The sequence below is a fragment of the Giraffa tippelskirchi genome, chromosome 6, assembly GCF_054371585.1.
Source record: "Giraffa tippelskirchi isolate mGirTip1 chromosome 6, T2T-mGirTip1v1.2.pri, whole genome shotgun sequence".
NCBI classification, from domain to species: domain Eukaryota; kingdom Metazoa; phylum Chordata; class Mammalia; order Artiodactyla; family Giraffidae; genus Giraffa; species Giraffa tippelskirchi.
The window spans coordinates 143,489,531-143,514,889 of NC_137280.1; the positions used below are offsets into that span (position 1 = coordinate 143,489,531).

Sequence of the window (25,359 nt, forward strand, 5' to 3'; positions counted from 1 at the left end):
CCGGGGAAGTGGGAAATGGGCCACCACAGTCAAAATGTGGACTTGAAACTTGCTCATCATTTGCCCTACTCTTTCCCTCCCATATCCCTGACTTTGTGCTAATCGCCAGCTTTCTGCCAACTTACTGGCGTTCTCTTCCTCCTCCCACTCTGCCTTGGGAGTAAACCAGTTCAAGACAAGCGCCATCATCCTAGACTTGAAGATACATTAAGATGATGGGAGCTGAGTGTATGAGACCTCGCTCCCACCCCCACTGTGGATGATGCATGGGAGAGGTGGGCAGCAAGGTTGCTGTCAGAGGCCACTTTATCCAGCAAAGGAAGCTGACCGCTGGAAACTAGAAAACCTCAAAAGGCCATCTAGCCCAGGCCCTATCTCCAGACAGATTAGTACATGAGCCACCCAAGACCAAGGACAGTCTCTCCTCTTCACAAGGACCTCTGGCAGAGGCCTGCCTAAGTTGTCCCCATCTCACATCTCACTGTATAAGTCATGAGTAGCTGCCATTTGTGGCTTCTCTCTGCTCTGTGGGCCAGGGAAATGGAGTTTGAGAACCAGCTCTGCACCTGAGTAGTTATGGGAGTTCACCAACTTCCTCTGCCTCCTAGACTACCTCCAAAATGAGAAAATGGGCAAGTTGAGGGTTCTGCCAGCTCTGGAAGACCTGAATTCTTATTTTAAAATCTTCAAATACAACTTAAGCCAGTTTAATTGAGTAGAAAAAGTGTTTTCAGGGCTCTCTCAACCACAGATTCCTTAATCTTAGGGAACTCCTTGAAATCCTATATTTTGTGCATTTGAGAGTCTGTAAATTTTGGTGGGAGAAGAGTAAATCCTTAGATATGTGTATAATATCCTGGAAAAGAGATTAAGGACCCACCTCTAGGATGAAGAACTGAAGTGTAAATCATCTTGAGTGGTTTCCCGGTTCCCCATCCCTGAACACCAGGCTGTAGTGATTATCAAGGGCAGGAAGTAGGAAGATGCAGGATTCTGGATGAGAATAAAAGAAAGTTTCAGGCTTTACTTTTCAATCTCCAGCTATCACTACCCATTGCTGTGCCACATGTCTGCTAGCCATACAACCTCAGTAATACACTAACCCTCTCTGAACCACGGTTTTCTCAACTTTCAGTGGAGCGTGGTATGCTTCTCTTAAAGATTGTTGTGAAGAATAAAAGAAATTGAGTAAATGCTTGACTATCAGTGGAAACTCAATAAATGTAAGTTTCTTCCCACCACTAGTGGCTCGGATCCCAAAATTGACTATTTCGAAGATAGCTCCATCTATAACAATCAATTAACCCTTATCTCAAATGTAAATTGGTATAGTTACTATAGAAAACAATAAGGAGATTCCTCAAAAATTAAAAATAGAGGTACTATATCACCCAGCAATCCTGCTTCTGGGTATATATCCAAAGCAAATGAAGACAGGATCTCAAAGAGATATCCGTACCCCCAGGTTCAGTGCAGCATTATTCACAAGAGCCAAGACATGGAAATGAGTGTCCATCAGCTGATGGATGGATGAAGAAGATTGATATATATACACAATGGAGTATTATTCAGCCAAGATAAAGAAAGAAGTCCCACCATTTGCAACAACATGGATAAGACTTGAGGGCATTGTGCTAAGTGAAATAAGTCACACAGAGACAGATACTACATGATATCACTTATATATGAATAAAAAAGAAACTCATAGAAACAGAGTTAAGTGGTGGTTACCATGGATTGGCAGGGAAGGACTGGGTGAGGAGATGTTGGTCAAAGGATACAAACTTCCAGTTATAAGATGAATAAGTTCTGAGGATCTAATGTACAGTATGGTGATTGTAGCTAGTAATACTGTATTATATACTTGAAAGTTGCTAAGAGAGCAGATTTTAAATGTCTCACCACAAAAAAAGAAATGGTAATTGTGTGACATGTTGGAGGTATTAGCTAACACTATGATAGTAATCATTTTTCAATTTATAAGTGTCTCAAATCAACTTACATAATGTTATATGTCAGTTATAGCTCAATAAAGCTGGAGGTGGGAATTCACCCCCTTCTTTCTTCTGGGGGAAAAGCGTGACATAGCAGCTAAGTGCTCAACTTTGGATAGACGTGCATTTGAGTTCTGTTCCCAAATTCTCTGCTTGATGGCCATATGGATATAGGCAAAGAGTTCAATTTTGCTGCACCTTAGTGTCCCATCTACAGAGTGAAATGGTTATGAGAATAGTCTATCTTTCCTAGTGTTGTGAGAAAATATGAAAAGTACTTAGCACGCTGTCTGGGACTGGGACATACGGATAAATGTTAACTAACATGAGGCTCTCCCTCAGCGTCCTTAGCTACACCTTCTCTCCTAAGTACCATTCATCTACCTTGGGGAGTGTGTCCCTGTAGCTGAAAGTCCAACACGGATATCAGGTAGAAAGGGGAAAAAATCAACAAATAATACGGATTCTCCAAGTCCCCTCCCTACCCCCACCCCCACTGCCACCCCCAGATAGCCTACAGTTTGTTGCCATTTCTTTCAGGTTGTGACTCAATCATCACTTCAGTAAAAGCCTGAGCACCCAGATAAAATTTCAAATGTGCCCTCAAACCATTCCATTTCCCCAATCTTGCTTTATTTTCTGTTACACCTGTCCACCTAGGGCGCATCTCAGAATTTGCCTCCTTATTTGTCTGTGTCCTCCCACTAGAATGTAAGCTCCCCAAGGACAGAGGGGTCTTTATCTACTTGGTTCAGTTGCTATACCCATAGCACCTAGAAGAGAACCCAGGGCAGACAGTGGATGCCCAATTAACAATCTGTTTAATGAACGAGTGAGTGAGGGAATGAATGAATGACAAGAAGCTTCCCACCAGAAAGGCTGCACAGGGAGGCAAGGATGGGGGTTGGTCTCAGACCTGACTCAAGGCCCTTTAAGCTGCTTAACCATGGAATTCTGCCTCTTTTAGATTCCACACAAGTTGCATAGCCCCTTAAATCTGTGTGCTCACTCCAGACCCCCCTCATTAAAAACAAGCACCCCCACCCCAGTTTTGAAACTGCGCGGTGAACAGGAGGGAAAAGAACCCCAGTGGGCCAGCCGGGGGGAGGGGGGAAATGGAGGACAGGGGGAATCCCCACGCTGAGGTCGCCCTACCCCGCCCCCCACTGCACACCCTACCGGCTTGCCCCCCAGGGGTGGCGGGGGCGCAGCCGGCCTCGGGGCTCAACTAGGTGGCGGCGTCGGGGCTGCGGGCGCCTTCGCTGGACCCGCATTGCCCCCTAGTGCCGCGCGGAGTCAGGGCGCCGGGCTCCCCCGCCTGATGTCACCGCCGTGCAGTCAGCCCAGAGGCGGCTCATTGAAAGCAGACCCTCCTCGGCGCTGGCTGGGCGGAGGCGCCGCTGTCCGCAGAGCCGCCGCGGACCGGGCAGAGCCGGGCGCCCCCTGCCCCGCCACCCGCTCCTCCGCGCCGCTCCCCGCGAGCCCGGCCTGGCGCGCCTGACGTGGACCATTAAACTTGGAGCTGCCGCCTCGTCCCTTCTCTCCTCCTCCTCCCTCTGACAGGCGAGTGAGCGGCTCGGTGCAGGCAGGAGACGTGCTGCCGGGCTGGGCAGCCCGGGGGAGATGACTTCTCGCCAGGAGGGCACCTCTGGGAAGAAGACCACGGGGGAAGCAAAGTTTCAGGGCAGCTGAAGAGCCTTCGCCGCAGCCCTTCTGAGCCCTGTCACCCCCCTGGCTATGGAGGGCGGACTCTAAAATGAATCCCGATCTGGACACCGGCCACAACACATCAGCACCTGCCCACTGGGGAGAGTTGAAAAATGCCAACTTCACTGGCCCCAACCAGACCTCGACCAACTCTACACTGCCTCAGCTGGACATCACCAGGGCCATCTCCGTGGGCCTGGTGCTGGGCGCCTTCATCCTCTTTGCCATCGTGGGCAACATCCTAGTCATCTTGTCTGTGGCCTGCAACCGTCACCTGCGGACGCCCACCAACTACTTCATCGTCAACCTGGCCATTGCCGACCTGCTGCTAAGCTTCACCGTTCTGCCCTTCTCTGCTGCCCTGGAGGTGCTTGGCTATTGGGTGCTGGGCCGGATCTTCTGTGACATCTGGGCCGCCGTGGATGTCCTGTGCTGCACAGCCTCCATTCTAAGCCTGTGCGCCATCTCCATCGACCGCTACATTGGGGTGCGCTACTCTCTGCAGTACCCATCATTGGTCACCAGGAGGAAGGCCATCTTGGCGCTCCTTGGTGTCTGGGTCTTATCCACAGTCATCTCCATTGGGCCTCTTCTTGGGTGGAAGGAGCCGGCACCCAACGATGACAGGGAATGTGGGGTCACTGAAGAACCCTTCTACGCCCTCTTCTCCTCCCTGGGCTCCTTCTACATCCCTCTGGCGGTCATTCTGGTCATGTACTGCCGCGTCTACATCGTTGCCAAGAGGACCACCAAGAACCTGGAGGCTGGAGTCATGAAGGAGATGTCCAACTCCAAGGAGCTGACCTTGAGGATCCACTCCAAGAACTTTCACGAGGATACCCTCAGCAGTAGCAAGGCCAAGGGCCATAACCCCAGGAGTTCCATAGCTGTCAAACTTTTTAAGTTCTCCCGGGAAAAGAAAGCAGCCAAGACCTTGGGCATTGTGGTCGGCATGTTCATCTTGTGTTGGTTACCCTTCTTCATCGCTCTACCACTTGGTAAGTTGGGGACTGGCCGAGGGGAACTGGGCATCCTCAGCTTTTGGGATTACTGATGAGCTTACTATAAAGTTTTCGTGGGTTTTGGTGTTTTTTTATGCAGTTTGTGTGTGTTTGGAGGCTGGGGAATATTGTTTGTTCTGCAAAGGCTTTGCAGATTGGGTAGCTGGCTAAGAACCAACTCAGGTGTTAGCAGAACATGCTTAGGGGAGGTATGAGTTACTCGAAATAGAACCATGGGAGGAAAATCTGGTATGTGGAATGACTCATTCAACAGCCTTGGTTTAATAATTAAAAAGGACACTGGACTTGAACATCATCCCACCGTTATTTCAGTTGTAATGATGTGTCGGCTAAGGCAGTGTCTGTCACTAATGCAGCATACAAAATAGTTTGTAGTTACCGCAGACACGGCATTTGGGAAGCTGGGAGGCAGCTCAGACACGGGAAGGCAGTTTTCATTCAGCATTTCCAGGGCTTTTGCAGAGACCCACGGTCCTCTAAAGCTTTGCAGAGGCTGCATTCTGCCCCCATCCCTTCACCACTTCCTCTCACCTCCACATACTCCCTTCATTATGAGTTAATAAGAGCATTTTGTGCCTCACAGCCCCAACCAACCTTAATCTAAAGCTTTGAGATTTGAAAGAGAAGGATGATGGTCAGAGGGTCACCCAAAAATATCCCAAAATGTCCAAACTCTGGTGATTGATGGAATGCCCAGAATTAAATTATAGTTGCCCCTCACCTTCAGCTGCCAGACACCAAATCCTACTAGTATGAAACTGAGCCCTTCCTAGCCTATAAACATGTGCCCATCTTCATTTGACTGGGGAGTCCTACCAAGTGAGTTGTTCAAAACGCTACCTGACTTCCTCTAAGGATGAAGCCAAGGTCTGGTTAGGAGATAAACCTAGAAGAGGGTACTGTCACATCCTGTCCACGTAGCTCAGGAAACACTTGTCCCTTCTCTGAGGCAATGATCTGCTTTAGTTTCTTTCCCTGTCCCTGGCGGACGCTCCAGAAAATGAATGGAGGGAGGTGATCATGGCAGTCATGTGCTGTGATATCAGAAGAGGCCATGGCTGCTACGTGCCATGGACCACTAATGCTGCAGTCACACCAGGGGCTCAGTTGGAACCAAACATAACCAATCCCTCAAGTCACGAAAATCCTAAAGACACACTGCTTCCAAAAGAAAGAGCCAGATAGAAAGAGGGCAAACAGATGTCAGGAGTTTCCGTTTAAGAATGACAAAGAAAAAAAGCTGTTTAACCTACTCTCATATTGTAATTTCTAAGGCTAGCTTTTGAGCTAGTGCCTTTCAGAAATATTTTCATTGTGTTGAGCAGAGAGGTTTTGTAGCTCTATACCCAGTAGGTCACATCCCACTGCCCAGCTTTCTTTTCTTTCCCGAGGTCTCAGGGCCCTTTTGCAGGCCTGTCCAGTTAAAGTGGATGACAGTTCACACTGCACTGTACCATACAAAGATCACGGTCACACATGGGGTGATTTGGCTACTAATTAGCCATGTGACCTTGGGCAAATGATGACTGCTCTGTGAGCCTCAGTTTCTTCATCTGCAAAGTAGGGCTAATTACTATTTGCTCCATGGGGTTTGTGCTAGTGCATGGAAAGGACTTAATACAGTGGTACACAGCAAATGCTCGATTTTAGGTATAATCCTATACTTGTTATTAAAGGCTCAGAAGGGAACTATTGACTAGATCTCGTCTTTTCTTCCTTCTTCCCCTGATCCCCAACTGACAGAGGCTGTGACCAGAGCATCCTCAGGAAAGACAAGGTCCCAGCAAGATGCGGGAATGGATCACAGTTGCAGGCTTTCACTTTAGGGGCAAGGGAAACAAGTGAAAAGGCTGCCAACATGCTCAAATGGAAAGAGCAGTGCTCTGAGGGTCAGGAGCACTAGAGTATGTACATGAGCTTTGCCATCAGTTAGCTCTGTGACCCTAGGTTTGTTGCTTTACCTTCTGGGCTTCAGTTCTCACTTCCAGGGAACACCGAGGGTTGGACTAAATCAAGGGCTCTCAAACTTTAATAAGGATCAGAATCATTTGTGGATCTTAATAAAAATTCAGCTTCTAAGGCCTAATGCATAGAGAAGCTAATTCAGTAAATCCCAAGAATCACATGTTTAACCAGCCCACCACCAGGCTTTGAGAAGCACCAGCCAGGAGATCTCTCAGTTCCCTTCAGCCTCCAGCCTCCTGGACACCAAGGTTTTTAAACACTGCACAGGTCAGTGCTCCCCCACCCACACGGTGGTGCAAGACAATGTGGCTTCTGTCCGCATTCCGCTCTTCATGCCCACCCTCAGTTTTTCTCCCTTATACTCTTTCAACTTCAGCCCTCTTTCTGTTCATCCCTTTCTGAGACCTTATCTTCCTAACAGCTCAGGTCCTTGGCTTCCATGCCACAGAAAGTGAGGCGTTCTTGCCACCCAGAGATTTATCAGAGCTTGTTTCTCTTCTGCTTGACTTGCACCCTTTCTGGCCGGCCGTTCTCTCCCAGTGTGCTGTCCTGAGCAGACTCCATCCACACGCTTCTCCCCAGTACCTCCAGCCCCTGGAGGGCAAAGAGTGTGGACTCCAGGCATTGAGTTTGGGATGGACTTCAAAAGTTGCTCAAGAGTTTCAAACAGAGAAGGTACTTGATTAACATGTTCTTACTAATGTAGAAAGAGCATCTGAGCAAAATGGAGATATGCACTTCTACTTCCTCTGAGTTCAGATAACACCCAAAAAAAAGTAACATGATGTAGAACAATAATCCCTTTGGAATCTGAAGCAGATTCCAAATTCTAAATTTTCCATGAAAGGCTTTTCACTCTGAAGAGGAGAAAGCAGATCTGGGGGGAGACAGAGGCTGGCAAGCAGAAAAGTCCTGGTAGGAGTTAACTTCCAGTGGTGATAGACATCCAGGTGCCTGGGCGGCACCAGATTTCTGTCTCTGTGTTTTTCTTCTCCATGGGAGAGGAGAGTTGGGATTCCTCCTGGGAAGGAAATAGCTTTACCCCCTACAGGGTCCTGGTTAGGGGTTCCATTTGTTTTCTTTCCTCCCTTATTTTTATTTTGGAGAGCGTGGTTGGGCTGCCTGCAGAGACAGGCCTCCTATCTCCTGTGGAGCCCTCCCCACCTGTAACACCCTCCCTATCTCCTCCCCACCCTTTCCCTGTGGCTTCAACAGAGTTGGGCCAGGGACCAGCTCTCACTTACTCAGGAGCAGGGATGGATCCACCAAACAAGAACCCCTTTATTCAGCCCCTGGAATCAGGCCACGGAGGGACAGGAAATAATTGGAATATAATAGAGCAGCATTTCTACTTGATGGGCCATGTGCAAGATGTCCATGAGTGGCGTTATAATGAAGGCCATCTCCCACCCGCCTGGGGTGGTCAGGGTTCAAGAAGTGCCTGGGCTATTGAGGGATGTGCATTGCACTGGGGAGGGTGGTGGTGGGGCGGTTAAGATGGGAGTGGGGGTGGATAGCAGGAAGTGCTGGGCAGCCAACTGGTAGCTGAGCTTGGTGTGTTGTTTAGAAAACACTGGAACCTTGCCTCGCTCCAAATCTTTCTTCCGTCTTTTAAAATGCTGAAAGGCACCAGGAAGCCATTATTGAACTAACTGCTTTCCCCTCCAAATAAATGAAGGTCAATTTCAAAGAAACAGTTGTGCTTTCTGTAGTACTGGAACCAAATCTGAATCTTTCTGTCCATTGATTTGTTTCTCCAATCCTCTCATTCAGATCAGGCCTAATGAATTTCCACCTCCCACAGGAGCATAAGGGAGGGTGGGGGTCTCAGGGATGACTGAGGACAGAGCCACCCCCACAAACACATGAAATTTCTGGTTCTGAGGTTTCAAAACATAGGGATTTGAGTTGCTCACAAGGAAAGTAACTGGGTTTGAGTGAGTGGAAATTTTACACACAGGGAATCCTTCCTAGGGCCTTCCCAGGTGGCACTAGTGGTAAAGAACCCAACTGCCAGTGCAGGAAACATAAGAGACTTGGGTTTGATTCTTGAGTCAGGAAGAGCCCCTGGAGAAGGGCATGGCAACCCACTCCACTTCTTGCCTGGAGAATCCCATGGACAGAGGAGCCTGGTTAACTACAGTCCATGGGGTTGCAAAGAGTCAGACACCAGTGAAGCAACTTACATGCATTCAATCCTTCCTAGAAAAAGGAAATCTTTCTGAAGGAAAATATATTCAACCACCTCTGAAATCATTAATGAAGACTTCCTAAAGCACCTACTATGTACTAGACACTGTACTAATCACTGGGTTCTTGAGCCAAAGCAAACATGGTCCCTGCCTGCAGGAAGCTCATAGCCCAGTGAGGTCATATTATCATAGAGCACATACTATGTACCAGGCATTCTGCTAGACCCTCTACAGACATTATCTCACTAATCCTCTCAGCTACCCTGACAGGGGAGAGTAATTGCTCCTTCTTGACAGAAGATACTGAAGCTCAGAGTGGTTAGACTTCTTGCCCAAATTCACACAGCAAGTAAATGATAGAGACAAAAATTGAATACATGTCTGTCAGAACAGGTACTTACCTGGTCCAGTGCACAAAGGAGATGTCTGATCTTTTTGCTTTCTGGTCCCAACCTGCTCTCATAGCAAACGTTCGTCAGGAGCCCTAGAGCCACCTTGTCAAAAGCTGATTATTCTACTTCTGTTACAAAACCCTGTTACAAAACCTTCTATTCCCTTTTTACCCCTGAAAAAGATTGACTCATAAAATATTAGAGAAGATCATCCTCATTCTAGCTCAAGGCTAGGCCTTCTCTTACCTCCTGTACTGTGTAGGATATGGGTCTCTCTACGCTGGGCATCTAGTCACCCCAACCAGGAAGAAAAAGTGGGATCTTGACCTTCATCTGGAAATCTGGTTCCACATCTTTATCATGCATTCATTCATTCACTGAATAATTATATATTTATTGGAAGCCTACTAGGTCTGGGCATTGTGCTGCAGATCCAGTGGTGAGCAAAGCAGCTGTGTTCCATGTTCTCATAGAATTTAGTTCTAGTGGGGAACACAGGTAATCTGAAAAATACACACATGCAAATAAACATAAATGATTTGAAGAAAAGGGGTGTGCTGCTATTAGAAGTACACACCTGGGATCAGTATATCACAGGGGTTCCTGAGTGGCGTTTAGGCAGAACCCTGAACAGTTTGGAAGAGTTAATTCAGTGACAGAGCAGGTAGAAGAAGAGAGGTCCAGTCAGAAGGAAGGGCACCGCTGAAAGTCCTGAGGCAGGAGCTGGCAAGGACCTGACAGAGCCTGGAGAATAGAGGGCCCGCAGGTCCGACTCAAGGCTGGAGGTGTGGGCAGAGGCCAGGCCATGCCAGGGCTTTTAAGCCACATTAAGGATTTTAGATTTTATGATAAACTGCACCAGCCACTACTGAAGGATTTGAAGCCAACAAGGCGTACAGTATGAATTATGTGTTTAAAAGACGACTCAGGCAGCCATATGGCACACAGAGCAAAGATGGGGCAGTTAGAACATAATCCCAGTGAGAGCTAATGGTAATTTAGACTAGGCTGGTGGCAGTGAAGTTGGAAGGAAGAAGATGGTACAGGGACTTGGGGATGGATTGGTTATGATACAGGAGAGCAAGAGATGCATCTGGAATATCCTTGAGGTTACTAGGTGAAATACAACCAAGAAGATTCCTCCCAGGACCTCCTCAGACCCCATTCATCAGGACTCACAAGACACCGTGCCAGGAGTGATATGCCAGACACTCTTATGAGCTGAGTAGGGGCTTCCCTGGTGGCTCAGACAGTAAAGAATCTGCCTGTAATGTGGGAGACTGGGGTTCAGTCCCTGGGTTGGGAAGACCCCCTGGAGAAGGGAATGGCTACCCACTCCAGTATTCTGGCCAGGAGAATTCCACACATAGAGGATGGCCTGGAGAATTCCACGCATAGAGGAGTCTGGCGGGCCACAGTCTATCAGGTTCCAAAGAGTCAGACACAACTGAGCAACTAACACTTATGAGTTGAATAGACAAAATGTCCCAACCCAAAAGTCAGAACCCATGACCATGAGCAAACCCGGATGCTCAGTAGAAACATCTGGCAGGGAACTGCTTTCAAATGCGTAGATTGTTGGAATTCCCCTTACAGACCCTTTATATCAGACTCTCTCATATGGGACACCATGAATCTCAATTTTTAACCAGTTCCCACAGGCAATTATGTCACCAGCATAGCACCAGCCCTCCCCATGCCTGGTACCTGGAATGAACATTCCATGGAGAGCCAAGAAAGTTTGGTCAAACTTTGCCCAGTGTAGCCAGAAGCATCACCAATCCTGCCCAGTCCTTCGGGCCAGTCCATATGGCAGAAGACTGGAGGGAAGGTGAATTCTTCAAACTAGAGCCTCCCTGGAGAAGGCGAGTTGAATGAGCACTATGGAAGCAGATCTCCAGTGTAACAGGTACACTGCTCAAAACTGAATATTATGTACAGCTTATAATTCTCTCAGTCCCTCTGCAGAGCCAGTATCATCACCCTGTGTCTAGAGTTCAGAGAGGTTCAGTAAATTTCCCAAGGTTGCACAGCTAGTAAATGGAGTCTATCGGACTCCATATTTGGCACTCAATAAACATTTGTTATATTATTCTTGCTATTACTACAGTACTTCCAGACATTTGTCTGAGGTCTAGTGCCCATGAGTGATAAAATTTTTACTGGCTCATGACAAAAATGAGAAAAAAGTTAGGAAAATTCTGTTTTTCCAAATGTACTCAATATAAATGACTGTTCTTTTATTCTAAAGACTATGTCCTATTTTGGGAAACTGAAATAACATTTCTTTAATGGAATGATGGTAATAAGTGGTGATGATAGTCATTGTGTGTGTGTGTGTGTGTATGCGTGCATGCAGTGTTCTACTTGGCAAGATAAACAGTTGGTAACCCTATGTTTGTCCCCACCAAAATTTTTTTGAAATTTCTCTGTGAGTTTCCTAAAGTCTTAGAATCATGGAAGACACTGTGATGATTAGACGTGAAAAATATTTGTGGAAGAAAGGAGGAGGATGATTTATCCTCTCAGTGATGGATAAACAAATTAGCCTCAGCTTTGCTATAAGAGTCAAAGACCTGGGGCAGGAGTTAGGGACAGGGAAGGATGATGTGTGTAGGATCATGATTGTCAGATACGATAGTTTGGGGCCCATTTGTGGAAGCACCCAGTACTGCTGGGATGAAACAGAGCACAGAAATGCCAGCGGGTGTGTGTGTGTAGCTGCAGTGCCATCACAGATGGCCCTCGTAAGATCTGTAATGCAGGCGATCCCTTTACCTGAGTGTGTATGGCTCATAAAAATAACGGATGGCCATCAGGCCACACTGGGAAATTGCTTTCTCCCATATCTGCAGGATGTTTCCGCAGTCACTGTGCTCCCTAACCATGTCTGCTAATAATAATACTAATAGCTCCATTTATTAGGTCTTGCCGTGTGCCTGGCTTACACCGCAATAAGGGTGCTTTCTGTGTATTTTCTCATTCACTCCTCTCCAGAGACTTACCAAGTGGATACTATTGTTGTCTTAATTTTATAGATGAGGAAACTGGAGTTCAGAGAGATTGAGTGGTTTGCCTCAAGTTACCCAGCTGATTGGTGTTTCCCTGGTGGCTCAGATGGTAAAGAATCTGTCTGCAATGCAGCAGAGTCGGGTTCGAACCCTGGGTTGTGAAGATCTCCTGGAGAAGGAAATGGCTACCCACTCCAGTATTCTTGCCTGGAGAATCCCATGGACAGAGGAGCCTGGTGGGCTGCAGCCCATGGGGTCGCAAGAGTCGGACATGACTGAGCGACTAACATTTTTACTTTTTCACTTTTTTCACCCAGCTGATTAGTGCCAAAACCTGAATTCACATCTAGGCAATAAGACTAAAAGGGTTCATTACCAGGGGGATCCTAGGTGTGGGACTCTGAGCCCTGATTTTTCTAAGCTCAAAGAAGCCCTAGGGAAAGCAGAATCTATTCTGAGAAGGTGGAAAGGAAGGGCGAGTGGCTGCCTATTATTCAGCCACCAAGAAGCATCATATCCTGGTGAGAACATAAAGAATATAAAAATAATTGGGTCTTTCCCCTAGCAAGCTAAGTCACAATTTCTCTTTTATTATGGATGCTTTAGACTTTTTTCAGCTTCTCAACACATGAGTGATGCCATATATCTTTTAAGACTTTTATTAAATTTGGGCTTTGGGGTTAATCACATAAAATTTAGAACACTTTTCACAGCCTAATTTCTGGCTGTATACATTTCAGAACTGGATTCACCTCTGCACCACATAGGTGTGGTTGAGACCACAGGCACCATAGGACTCTCTCCTACCTTGAATCAGCCTCTGGTCCTACCTCTTGATGTCACAAAGGCTGGCATCATGGACAAGAGAGTATTTCTAAAAGCTGGTTTTCCACTTTGCAGTAATCCTGACTAGTGATAACCTAGCTATACAGAAAGAAAATACTACACACCACCTATGTATTTTCAAGAGAACCCAAGTGAAACATATCTTTAACTCTTAGCTGGTTCCCCAAAATGTCCATGACCCCTATATTAACATGATCATGAAGGGAAATACAGCAGAGGGAAGTTGGAGTGGAAATAGACAGTGGTCCTAAGATGTTGCAGGTAATAGATCTTACTCATGAGAACTTTACAAAATAATACAACCTGGAGGAGACACACTGGGATCCTTCCTGGGGCTTTGGAGGCCCCATGAAGAGAAGAGCTCTGAGGTTAAGAAAGTGCCCGTGGTCCACCCCAAACACTGCAGCAATGCTCTCTCTAGCAACCTCGTGACTTACATGTGAACTTCTTGTAGACAGGGACCATATCTTTCCATCTTGCCTAATACAGGTGCTAGGTGAGTGCTGTGACTCAAATTGTTTGTCGTTTCCCCAAGTACGCCTTGTATTTTCCTCCCCCTGTGTGTTTCTTCATACTGTCCCCTCTGGCAGGAATGCTCTTCCTGTACCCTTGAATATCCATATCCTGCCCACACCCCTGATTTTGTGGACACCTCTCTTAGGAATCTTTCCTGGCCCCCGCCTCTTTCCCTGACAGTGATGGTTGCCTTTATACCATGTGTATGGTGCTTGTCACGTTTGTTCATGGGAATCGGGACTGATAGGTACATCTTCAGCAGTGTTAACAGACTGCAAACCTCTGGAGGAAAGGGTCCAGGTTTCACTCATCTTCCTGTCCTTCAGGCCCAGAGACGTGTATTTGCTAGACTCCCAATAAGAACAGCAACTGCAGCTATGATTCATACAGTATGCGCCAGACTTCACCTACTATTTAAACCTGCCAATGACCTATCTGATAGGTATTAATATTCTGCTCACTTTACAACTGAGGAAACAGATTTAGAGGTTAGGTGACTTGTCCCATTCCTTGAGACTACCACAAGCACATTGAAAGGAAACTGCCTTGACTGCTTTTGTGAAACCAAAATGTCAGTATGGGTCTGCTTATGGGGCCAATGAAGAAAGATTAGATAGGTGAAGACCAGAGTGGACCCAAGGTATGAGCTTGAAAATTAAACAACATCTTAATTCTTTATAAAAGGTTGCCATTCCTCTGCCTCTGGGAGACCTATTGCCAGTAAGTCCCCATTTTCCCTGATCTTCTCAGCCCTTGTCACCTCCCTCTCACCTCTGGGAGGGCTGTGGTCAAAGTTGGTCACCACAGAAGTAGGAGAAGAGGGCATGACTCTGGTGACTCTACATCAGGGCCCAATTAAGACCTTTAGAAAGGTCCAAGATACTGAGAAGTGAATGCTGCCCCCACTTCCAAATGTAAAGTCTAAATTCTGTCTCAGGCGCACACACACACACCACACACGGCCCTAAAACAAATGGGAAGAAGGCCAAGATTCTAATTTATCCCAGGAAGTCTACTTTGATTTCTTTACTATCAAAGTGCAAGTGAAAGTCGCTCAGTTGTGTCCGACTCTTTTCGACCCCATGGACTATACAGTGCTTGGAATTCTCCAGGCCAGAATACTGGAGTGGGTAGCCTTTCCCTTCTCCAGAGGATCCTCCCAACCAAGGGATCGAAGCCAAGCATCTCCCAAAAAAGTGAAGGTGCCCAGCAGCTCTGGTAACACTTTAAAGATACACTGAGTCTGTTTGTGGGTGATAAAGCATTGCTCCATAATGGGGTGACCAGACATCCCACTTTGCCTGGGCCAGTCTCCACTTATGTCTGTTACCAAGGGCTCTGATGATTACTATAACCCTCTCTTATTCTCAAAAGTGTCTCAGTGTGAACGATAAAAGTGCCTTGATATTTTAACTCCAGGAGTAACAGTGTTTACAGTAGAACAGCCAAGGGTGCCTTGGTTTCCCTGAGAAACCTGAGATGGGGGTGGGAAGAGTACGGCACCCAGGCCTCAGCAGTACAGAGAAAGATTAATAATGAGAGAATGAAGTGCGCATGACTTTAAGGAGGAAAGACACAATTTCATGTGTGTGCTTTTGTGGGAAACAGGTTAATGTAAAAGTTGGTTGGAAATGTTTGTCTTCATCAGTTAGTTTACCGTATGTGCACAAGTGAGTCACTGAGCTGGAATCTGAATCCATGGCTGTCTGACCCTAAATACTTCATGAGAGGACCCATTTCAGCACAAGGTAAATGGTGTTATCTGAATGGTGAGTGTCTCCAGAAGAGAGGAGACGGAAAGAAGGTGGGCCGAAATAATATTTGAGGGAGGAGAAGAAAAGCGAGCTATGTCTTAGGGACTTAGCAGGCTGAAATGACAGTAGGGGTGGGGCATCTCCAACCATCCTTCACGCCCGTCCTGGGACAACAGAGCATAGGTCAGCTCAGGGTACCATCCTCACTGGCAGGCTTGTGTTCTTAGGATTCTGTCAACAGCACACTCGTGACCACACCCAGGGGCAGGACACGTGAGCCCCCTCGGAGCATTCAAGTGCCCCTCTGTGGTGTGAGCACAGAAAGTGCACTATAAAAGTCACGCCAATGAACAGTTCACACTGAAACGTTCAGAAACAGAATGTCCTAGCACATGCAAGCAGACCATTCCTTTCAGAGCCCCATTGAATTTCTTCCAGGGGTATCTGTCCACAGTGTCTTGTTCCCCTGAAGCTGGGATGCATTTGGGGCTTGGCTTAGCACACTTTTTAGAATTCCTCTTTAAGATAGAGTTTCCTGCCAAGCTAACATGCATCGCTTAGGGGCTGAGCTCAGCACCCTGGCCATGCCCCAGAAGGAGGTTAAAATAGGACCAAGGGCAAGCCAGGCTCTCTGTCATTCGCAAGCATGGGCCTCAGGGCTCACACCACCAGCACAGGGCCAGGCAAAGATCCAGAGAGGCAGCTGGCGGGGGAGGACGGGGTGCCACCAACTGGAACAAACAAAAAAAAAATTACATCTCTGATTTCTATATTCAGGCCATCAATCACCCCCTGGCATCATGAGAAAGTGGTACCTGCTTCCAGGTACACCCTCACAGAGTCATTTGCGGCTCCCTGTCCCCAACTCTGCAGAATTTATCTTAAACAAGGGCTCTTAGGCTTTTTTGTTGCATGGACCCCTGTGGTAATCTGGTGAAGCCCCTTCTCACAATAGATACATAAAATAAGATACACAGGATTTCAAAGAAAATCAATTATGTTGAAATAGCTATTATAATGTTGAAAAAAGAAATTTATTGTAGAGTAAAACAATGTTCTTCTTTATTAACATATTAAATAAACAAGACCTAGCAGCAAGTCAAATAAATAACTGCTATAATTTGAGGTAGTGACAAGTGGAAATATTTCAAGATGTTTGCAACAAATGTAATATAACATCATAAATCTGATTTCTATGGGTGAAAAACCCTGCTAATTCTTCTGTGGCTGGTTGCCTGCCTTCCTGCTGAAGAAAATGCTAACTTTCAACCTAAGGTTAATTAAAAAAAAAAGAAAAAAGAGAGAGGTAGTTTTTCCTACCCTAATTCAGAGACTCCCTAACCCCAGAACAAGAACCCTGTCTTATGACATTATAAAGATGTACTTCAGGACATGAGGTTTTCTATATTGTGTTCTTTCAAATTATATAGTCTTGGGACCACAGGGAACTTGTGCACCTTCATGCTTTATAACTATCTGGCATGTTTACTTGTAGCAATTCTTGAATCTCGTTTCTTTATTTAAGCACTATAATAAAACAAAGTCTATAATAACACATAGACTTTTATTTAAAACAGAAAGAAGAAAAAAATAGAAAAATTATTCTAACCACATCAGACCCCAGGTCCACCTGTATCCAGCACCCTCAGTCTTTTTCTCCAGGAGCAAACATTGTTACCAGATTGCATATAGTTCCAAAAATATTCTATTTATTTGTAAGCATCCACATACATATGTGTGTATGTGTAAATATTTGAGTTGTATGTGTGTGGAATGTGTGTGCATCCTGTGTATTTTTACAAGCAGTATCATTTTATAACCACAATAGTGGAGATTACGTTTTACACTCAATAGCATATCTTGAACATAGTTCTCTGTCAGAATTGTAGTTACTGTTTTCCTTTTTGTGGCTGTGTAATCCATTTGTGGAGTATCCTACTCTATTTAACATTTTCCCAGTTTGTTGACATTAGGTTAATTTTGATTTTTCCATACTAAGAACAGTGCTGCAATGAGGACTCTTGTCTCTGTGTCTCTGCCCACATATTCAGGATAAATTCCTAGAAATGGAATCACTGGAACAAGAAATATTTGGTATTTTAGGTTTAACCTGATTGTGTTCAAAAATTTACTATCTAAGGAATTTAAAATATATTAAAATGTAAAGTTGTTAATATGAATAGGTTAGATTTATCATGCAAGAGGGTTGTTCATGATATTGAAGTGAAAATGATAATTCACAGGATTATATATAATCTTATTTTTAAAAACTATTAACTTAGTCACCTTCAGGAGTATCATGAAGTGAGAAGGAGTAGATTTTAACTTTTTATACGCCTCTGTGTTACTTCATATTTCACATTATTTCACATGCGTGCCTGTGTGTATCTACACAAATAGGACCACGTAGTGCTTTTATCACTAAATATTAAGTGTGGACTTCTTACCATTTCAATAAATCTGAATCATTTCAGTTTTTAATTTATATTTCACATCTTTTTAATGATGTATTGCAATCCATAATGGAAAGTGTGTGTGTTTAGTCACTCAGTCATGTCTAATTGTTCTTGGCTCCGTGGACTGTAACCTGCCAGGCTCCTCTGTCCATGGGATTTTCCAGGCAAGAATACTGGAGTAGCTTGCCATTTTCTGCAGGGGATCTTCCCAACGCAGGGATGGAACTCATGTCTCTTGCATCTCCTGCATTTGTAGGCAGATACTTTACCACTAGTGCCATCTAGGAAGTACCATAACATAATTAACCAGTCCACTTATGACAATAGTGGTCAGATTTATGTAAATAGGTAAGACACACACAAGGTATCACATTCACAAGGCCCAAGTGTAGAATGCAAAGCATGTCCCTCTCACTTCCATGGTTCCCACCTATCTAATTTCCCTCCTACCTATCTAATTTTCCTCCCTGAAGGCGACTATTATTACCAGTTTCTTACACATCCTTTCAGAAATATTCTATGCATATAAAAATATATTTATATGCTCTCTTTAATAGAAATAACATGCTGTTCTGCACTTTGCTTTTTCTCTGAATAGTGCATCTTGGAGATGTTTCCACTTCAGGATAAACAGAGCAGCTTCATTCTTTTTGGTAACTTCATAGTATTCCTTTTTTCCCCAGTAGACTTCGATAAAAGAATGTTTAGGTTGTTTCAACACTTTTATTATTACAAACAACGCTGTAGTGAATATTCTTATACATACTTCACTGTTTCCCACATTATATGATTAAAATCCTGGAAGTGGACTATTCTGAGGAAATTTTTAATTTTTTATAAATATTATCAAATTGTTCTTCATAGTGATTGTACCAATTTGTATTTCCTTGACTGACATTTGAGAGTAACCACTCATTTCCTAATAGTTTGCTATCAAACTTTTTGATCTTGCCAACTTGATAGGTGAAATTTCTGTGAATGAAGTTACATGTCTTTTTGTATGTTTGATAATCCATCCCCTCTTGATGTACGATTGCTTTGAGTTTTTAGCTGTGACAGATTTTCTTATACATGTATTTTTCCTTTAATATCTTTTGTACACTTGCTCTTCAGGATTGCCTTGGGATAAAATCCACTTTGAACGCTTAGCATCCAAAGGTAGACTCACGTGAAAGGCCTCAGACACATTATCAGATTACCCTCTGGGAAGGATGTAGCAATTTGCACTCCCACTAAGTGTGTTTCAGCGTAGCTGAAGAAACCACTTTTTATGCTGATAGCTCCTCACTGCCTGGGGAAACTTCAGACATCTGTGTGACAAGTCAGCTTCCCCTCAGAGGTGATAAGATGGCTTGAAAGTTTCAAATCCTTCCAACTAATTTGGTGTCAGCCTTCCAGAGTTCAGGCTAGCAAGCTGCCCTCTTGGAATGCAGCACCCCATCCATCAGGGGAGCTGAGCAAGCGGCAGCATTGGAATGTGTGTATTTCACACAGGACCCGAGAACAAAAAGCAGTCACCCACAGTGTTTAAACGGATTTGATCTTTCACAGGGCTGGCAGGCCCACCCGATCCACATCAATGGTTCGAGGCCCTGGGGCTGATGTACCCATTAAAAACAATAAACAAGATACTCCCCCACCTCCCTGCCCACACACTCCAGGAAAACAGTCAGCTTTGAGACACTCAAGGATGAGTTAATAAGGAAGGATTCCTTCCGGCATCCAAGCTTGCCACACCCGACCATGAGGGCCTGTGCGGATCCAGGAAATGCAGTGGACAGTCTATATTTAGATGAGGGCATGGTAAGTACACCACATTTTAGTTGCAAAATTCAAATTGACTCTGGAAGATGCCAGCCTCACGAAGTGAAAATTGAATTGAGCATTACTTAAGAAGCAAGGAGAAGGCCTGTCAAGTAGATCCTGCTGGGGAAGGCTTTTTGAGAGGCAGTCCAGGGGCCGTGGTCATCAGGGTGGTTATGTACTCTTGACCTTGAGCTGCTGGTCTGGATAGAGAGGCAGGGTTATTTTTAGACTGTAGTAAATCTAGAGGTGCTGGAACCAGCATCTTGGACAGGGAAGGGAGGAGGTGAACTTTGACCCACTGCCACCAAGTTGGGAGATCAAGAAGATCCTAAGCCAGGGATTCTCAGAACCTCAGGAAAGCCTTTCCAGTCACCTGTCATGGCCATTGCACCCCTTTCATCCATTAAAGAGGGCTGGCACCTTCCCTTTTCTGCAACATCCTTGTTAGCCCTTCACAAGTTCCATTTGACTGGCAACTTAGAGTACTAGAAAGAACAGGGACATTGAAATCAGATGAATCCAGGTCTGAAGTCCTGACTCTGCAGCTCATCTCTCTAAGCCTCAGTTAACACATCTGTAAAACGAGACTGAGACCATCTCGTAGGATTGGAGTGAGGAATAAATAGGAAAATAGATGAAAAGGACTCAGCTGGGTGCCAGACACTTGTAAATATTTCAAAAATATTAACTATTAATATTTCAGCTATTAATGTTTTGAAGCCTCTAATATAATAACAACTTTGCAGAATACATTTAATAGGTATCTGTTGACAACATGGGCTATGTCTTTGGGGGAAATAAAAATAAGATCACTTCCTTCTCATTTAAAGATTAGGAGATCAAAAATAATTTGAGACACCATGATACCTATGACAGCCCTCCTTGGGGCTTCCCTGGTGGCTCAGATGGTAAAGAATCTGCCTGCAATGAAGGAGACCCTGATTCGATTCCTAGGTTGGAAAGATCCCCTGGAGAAGGGAATGGCAACCCACTCCAGTATTCTTGCCTGGAAAATCCCATGGACAGGCCATGGAATTGCAAAGAGTCTGACCCCACTGAGCAACTAACACACACCCTCGTGACTCCTACACCCAGATTTAACCAATGTTAACATGTTGCTGAATTTGCTACCTATCTTCTTTCTTCTCTTAAGAAATAAAATGTTGCAAGTACATCTGAAAGGCCCCACTCCTTGTCCCATTCATCTCTCTCTTTCTCAGAGGCAATCACCAGGCTGCCTCTGATTAAGTAGATTCTCTTCTCTACATTTTCCTAAATGGGTCCCCTCAGAAGGAAGGGGGAGAGTGGTCCAAAATGAGGCCTTGGATTAGGTCAATTCTGAGTTCAAATTCTGCTCCTGCTCCTTTACTAGCTGGGTAGTCTATAGCAAATTGCTCAACCTCTCTGTTCCTCCTCTCCCCTGGTCTTCTCTAAAAATGGGACAAATAACACTTCACTGGGTTTTGTGAGGATGAGATAAGACTATTCATGTAAAGCAGTGGTTCACAATCAAGGATCAGTTTGCCCCACGGGGGACATTTGGCAATGTCAGGAGACATTTTTGATGGTCACGACTGGGGTGTGCTATTGGCATCTAGTGGGAGAGACCAAGGATACAACTAAGAGTCCTACAGAGCGCAGAATAGCCCCCCACAACAAAGAATAACCTGTCCCAAGATCTCAGTTATGCCAAAGTAGAGAAATCCTAATAGAAAGCATTCTATCATTTTGTAAGGGCTTTAAACTATTTATTCAATAAACATAATAAATTATAATTTTTTATTTGTTACGATATTGTGTTAGACATTTCCACATGCATTATCTCACTAGTAGTCAGTGAGTTGCTTCTTCTTAGTAAAAAGAATGATAGAAGGCAAATACTGTTGCTTCTGCTTATCTGAGGATATCTTATTCTACTTGTTAAAGTGGTAAACTTACTTAAAATATAAAATTTCAGGCTAATAGATTAACTGGAAGTTGTTACTCAGATTCTAACCCTTCCTTCTGTAAAGAACAAATTGTATCAGCACTTTCAGCCACAAAATGGGTTCATTTAAACCACAAATATTCCTTCAACCTATGCAAGCCCAGGGACTAGCATAGCAAAAAATTAAAGCATCGTAATTAAAGCTAGTCTTTTTGGCTCCTGCTCACAAGGACTGGCTCCCAAAACCCCAAGAAACTACAGAAGCGAGGTAGAATATGGGGAAAAGGAGAGAGGCCATAGCGCTGCTTTTCTGATTCACCGCAGGCTCAGGTCTGGGCTACGCGCAGAGAGCACCCACTAGGAAAGGCCTTTGCTCTGAGTCTCTAAGTGTGGTCCCCAGCCCAGCAGCATCCACATCACCCAGGAGCTAGTAGAGATGATGTCCCAGACCTACTAAGTCAGAAACTGGGGGTTCAGCCAGGCAGTCTGGGTTCTCAAGTTCTCCAAGTGATTCAGATGCACTCTCAAGTTTAAGAACCACTAATCTAATAAGATGGCTCAGTGGTAAAGAATCTGCCTGCCAATGCAGGAGACGCAGGAGACCAAAGTTGGATCCCCGAGTTGGGAAGATCCCTTGGAGAAGGAAATGGCAACCCACTCCAGTATTCATGCCTGGAGAATCCCATGGACAGAGGAGCCTGGCAGGCTACAGTCCATGGGGTCTCAAAGAGTCAGACACGGCTGAGCATAAACACAACCTAATAAGGCCACATCTCACATTCCCTGTGGGTCCATTTCCTGTTGCCCGTGGCCCACACTGCTGTAACAAAGCTCACAAAGCTCACCAATACCTGTTCAGAAGTGGAGGAGCTACTCTTTATTGGTGCTTCTCTTGGGCTGAAAGCTTCACATATATTCTTTAACTTACATAAGAATATGAGGGAGATACTGTTATCCCTGTTTCCAGATGAGAAAATTTCAGCTGAGAAAGCTAAACAGCTTGCCCAGGGTCATAGCTACAAGAAGAGGACTGGAATCAGGATCTGAATCTATGTCAACCTGCCACCAAATCCTATCCTCTTAACAATGACATCACACTGCCCACTGATGATGAAGAGAGACAGAGCACGAACTCCTCAGCCTGCTGGGGCCAAACTGTAAGCCTTGCCAAGTTAGTCTTTAGTGCCTCTCTGTCACCTGTCCTGGGGTTCACCTGGCCATAGGTAATCCCCTGGGATGCTTAACCCCCAGTGACCTGATTCTTCCCCCTAGAATCCAAGGCTGCCCACACTATCGTGTTCTTCTAGCCCTTGCCTCATATACTGGGACTTCAAATCCTCACTCTTCCTCTTACTAGCTGTGTGTCTTTGAAGCTAACTCAACCTCTCTGTGCTCCTGTTTCTCATATGTAAATCAGTTATTGTAATACATTCATATCAAGGTTGTTAACAGGATTAAATGAGATAATAAACATGAAAACATCTAGCCCAGTGCCTGTTGCATAGTAAAAACTAATTAACCTGTTTTTTTTCCCCACGCTTTACACACCAACAGCTATCAAAACTACTCAGTTCAGGGTTGATTCTATTGCAGTCTCATTTATTAGCCAATTAGCTAATATGAGGAGCTAATCTTCACTAAGATATTAATTCATAATAATGGTTTTCTGTGTTTGCCTCCACCATACCATTTACACTTCAACCTGAGGCCCTTAGTCCTTGAAATTGTGCAGCTTGGGAGTGATTAAGGATAGAAATATTAGGGAATATGGAAGGCCAGTGGGGAGCCTTTCCCTATCCTTCATATTGCTCCAATGCAACTCTAATAGACAGGGAATCCTGGAGAAATGAGAAATGGGACAAGAGAGGGAAGTATGCCTTCAAGGTTGCATCTGGCTTTGAAGAGAAACAATGAACCACCGGCATCTGAATATCAGGATAGGTGGGAAAGATGCAAAAAAAAAGTGAAATCAAAGACTAATGAGCCGTTTGCCAACATTTAATACAATTGCTTGGTATCTGAGTGGTTGAATGTAATAAAGCTTCATTAAAAAGTAGTTATAACAACTAATAAGACCCTAATTAAATTACCTTTCACTGGGCAAGCTGCTTGTGAGGTCCTAATTAGGTTATTTGCTGCCATTGGTCTAGCCTGGGAACAAAATTCTATTATGTCCTCCATGATCCCTAGAAAGCCAGATCTCTAGACTTACGCAGAAAATGCTGAGAGGCTCTGAATCTGAGGGCAGCTGGTCTCAGACTGTCTTAGCTCTCCAAAAACCATGATGTGTGGCCAGAGTGAAATCCCTTAATAGGTCCCACTGCTCTTAGGAGCCAGATAGTTTAAAAGATGGAAAGGGCATTTAAAGATGGAAATTCTAAGAACTTCATAGTACAAAAGAGGGCCTGAGAAGTGATTTATTCAAGGTCTTCCAGCCAGGAGCAATGTCCCTCTCCACAACCTCCTCCTGCTGTGGTCTGGAAAAGACAGAACTTGAGCTGCTAGTATGGATTTTCATTTGGAAAGGGAGAGAGAAACAAAGGGCACTGGCTTCTCAGAGGCTCCTGTCTTTGAAGCTCTGTGTGTGTGTGTGTGTGTGTGTGTGTGTGTGTGTGTGTGTGTGTGTGTGTGTGTGTGTGTGTGTGTGTGTGTGTGTGTGTGTGTGTGTGTGTGTGTGTTTGATGTGTTGAAAGTAGTTCAGTCTCAGGTAATTGAAGACCTACTTACAGTGTGGGTTGAGCTCTCTCCAAAACCACCAGTGCATTTCTGCCACACGATCTTCCTAAAACACAGATCCAGTCACACTAGCATCCTGTTGAACTACCAGGGGGTAACTTCTGAGCTTCTGAGCATGGCAGAAATATTTTTCTGCAGTTGGGCTCCGTCACTCAAGAATGAATTTTCTGAACTGCCAGTAAATGCACCAGGATTGCTGTCACCACAGTCATTCAAATTATATACAAAGATGCCTCATTTAAAAATATTAAATATAAAAGTTAAATTAAAAAACAAAGGCTAAGCTTATGTTCAACAAACGGGAGTCCCAGCTTTGCCCTCTTTAGTGGGCAGCCTTGAGCAAATTACTTCCTCTCTCAGTTCCCACCTTTTGCCTATTACATGGGGATGACATTTGACTTATCTCATCAGGGAAATAGGAGAATTAAATGACAGTAAAGCAGATGAGCCACAGGGGACCCTGATATTACCTCTCCCACCACACGAGAGCACTCTCCCTTCCCTGAACATGCCTGCTCCCTCGTGTCCAAAGCCTTTGCACACGCTCTTCTCTCTGCCTGTAGTACCCCTCCCCCTCTTCTCTGTGTTGTGAATTCTTCCAACTCAAATGTACATTTGCCATCTTCTACAGCTCCCCACAGTGTAGTGGACACTCCTGTCCTGTGCTCCCCTACCCTTGCTTCACCCCATCAGAGCCTTGTCACCCTGGGCTGAATGGATTCTTGATGTCCCTCTCCCCCAGGAGACTGGGTCTCGCCCAGCACAAGCCCAGCACACATGAGAACACAGTAAGCGAATAGCACGTTATCACAGGAACTATAAAAAGGAGCTGTGAACAAGAAACAAGATTGGTTGGTTCCACTGTCACCTTTGTTCCTGTCCCCAAAACTGAAATATAAATAAATTCCATTCATTATCACACACACATTCAAACACATTCAAACACACACACGCAAATTACACACACAAGATATTAGCAGTAATTACCTGTAGTTGTTTGTGTTTTCTTCTCATGCTTCTCTATGCCAAATATGT

At 44.9% G+C, this 25,359-nt stretch overlaps 2 protein-coding genes across 3 annotated transcripts in view; one reads left to right on the forward strand and one right to left on the reverse strand.

Moving 5' to 3' along the window:
* LOC145510139 (uncharacterized) overlaps nucleotides 1-5,224 on the reverse strand; it is a 51,255-nt gene extending 46,031 nt beyond the window's left edge. Inside the window, exons 1-3 of one of the 2 annotated variants that reach the window (XM_081500592.1) lie at nucleotides 5,103-5,218; nucleotides 3,174-3,642; nucleotides 881-993 (exon numbers count right to left, since the gene is read on the reverse strand). In XM_081500592.1, the coding sequence (XP_081356718.1) occupies nucleotides 3,333-3,642; nucleotides 5,103-5,161 (369 nt within the window). In that variant the 5' untranslated portion in view covers nucleotides 5,162-5,218 and the 3' untranslated portion in view covers nucleotides 881-993; nucleotides 3,174-3,332. Of the gene's footprint in view, nucleotides 1-880; nucleotides 994-3,173; nucleotides 3,643-5,102 lie in introns of both variants that reach the window. The other variant, XM_081500591.1, reaches the window with a different exon arrangement.
* Nucleotides 3,351-25,359, forward strand: part of ADRA1B (adrenoceptor alpha 1B) — a 56,474-nt gene continuing 34,465 nt past the window's right edge. The window contains exon 1 of the mRNA XM_081500578.1: nucleotides 3,351-4,699. Within this exon, the coding sequence (XP_081356704.1) occupies nucleotides 3,751-4,699 (949 nt within the window). The 5' untranslated portion in view covers nucleotides 3,351-3,750. The remainder of the gene's footprint in view (nucleotides 4,700-25,359) is intronic.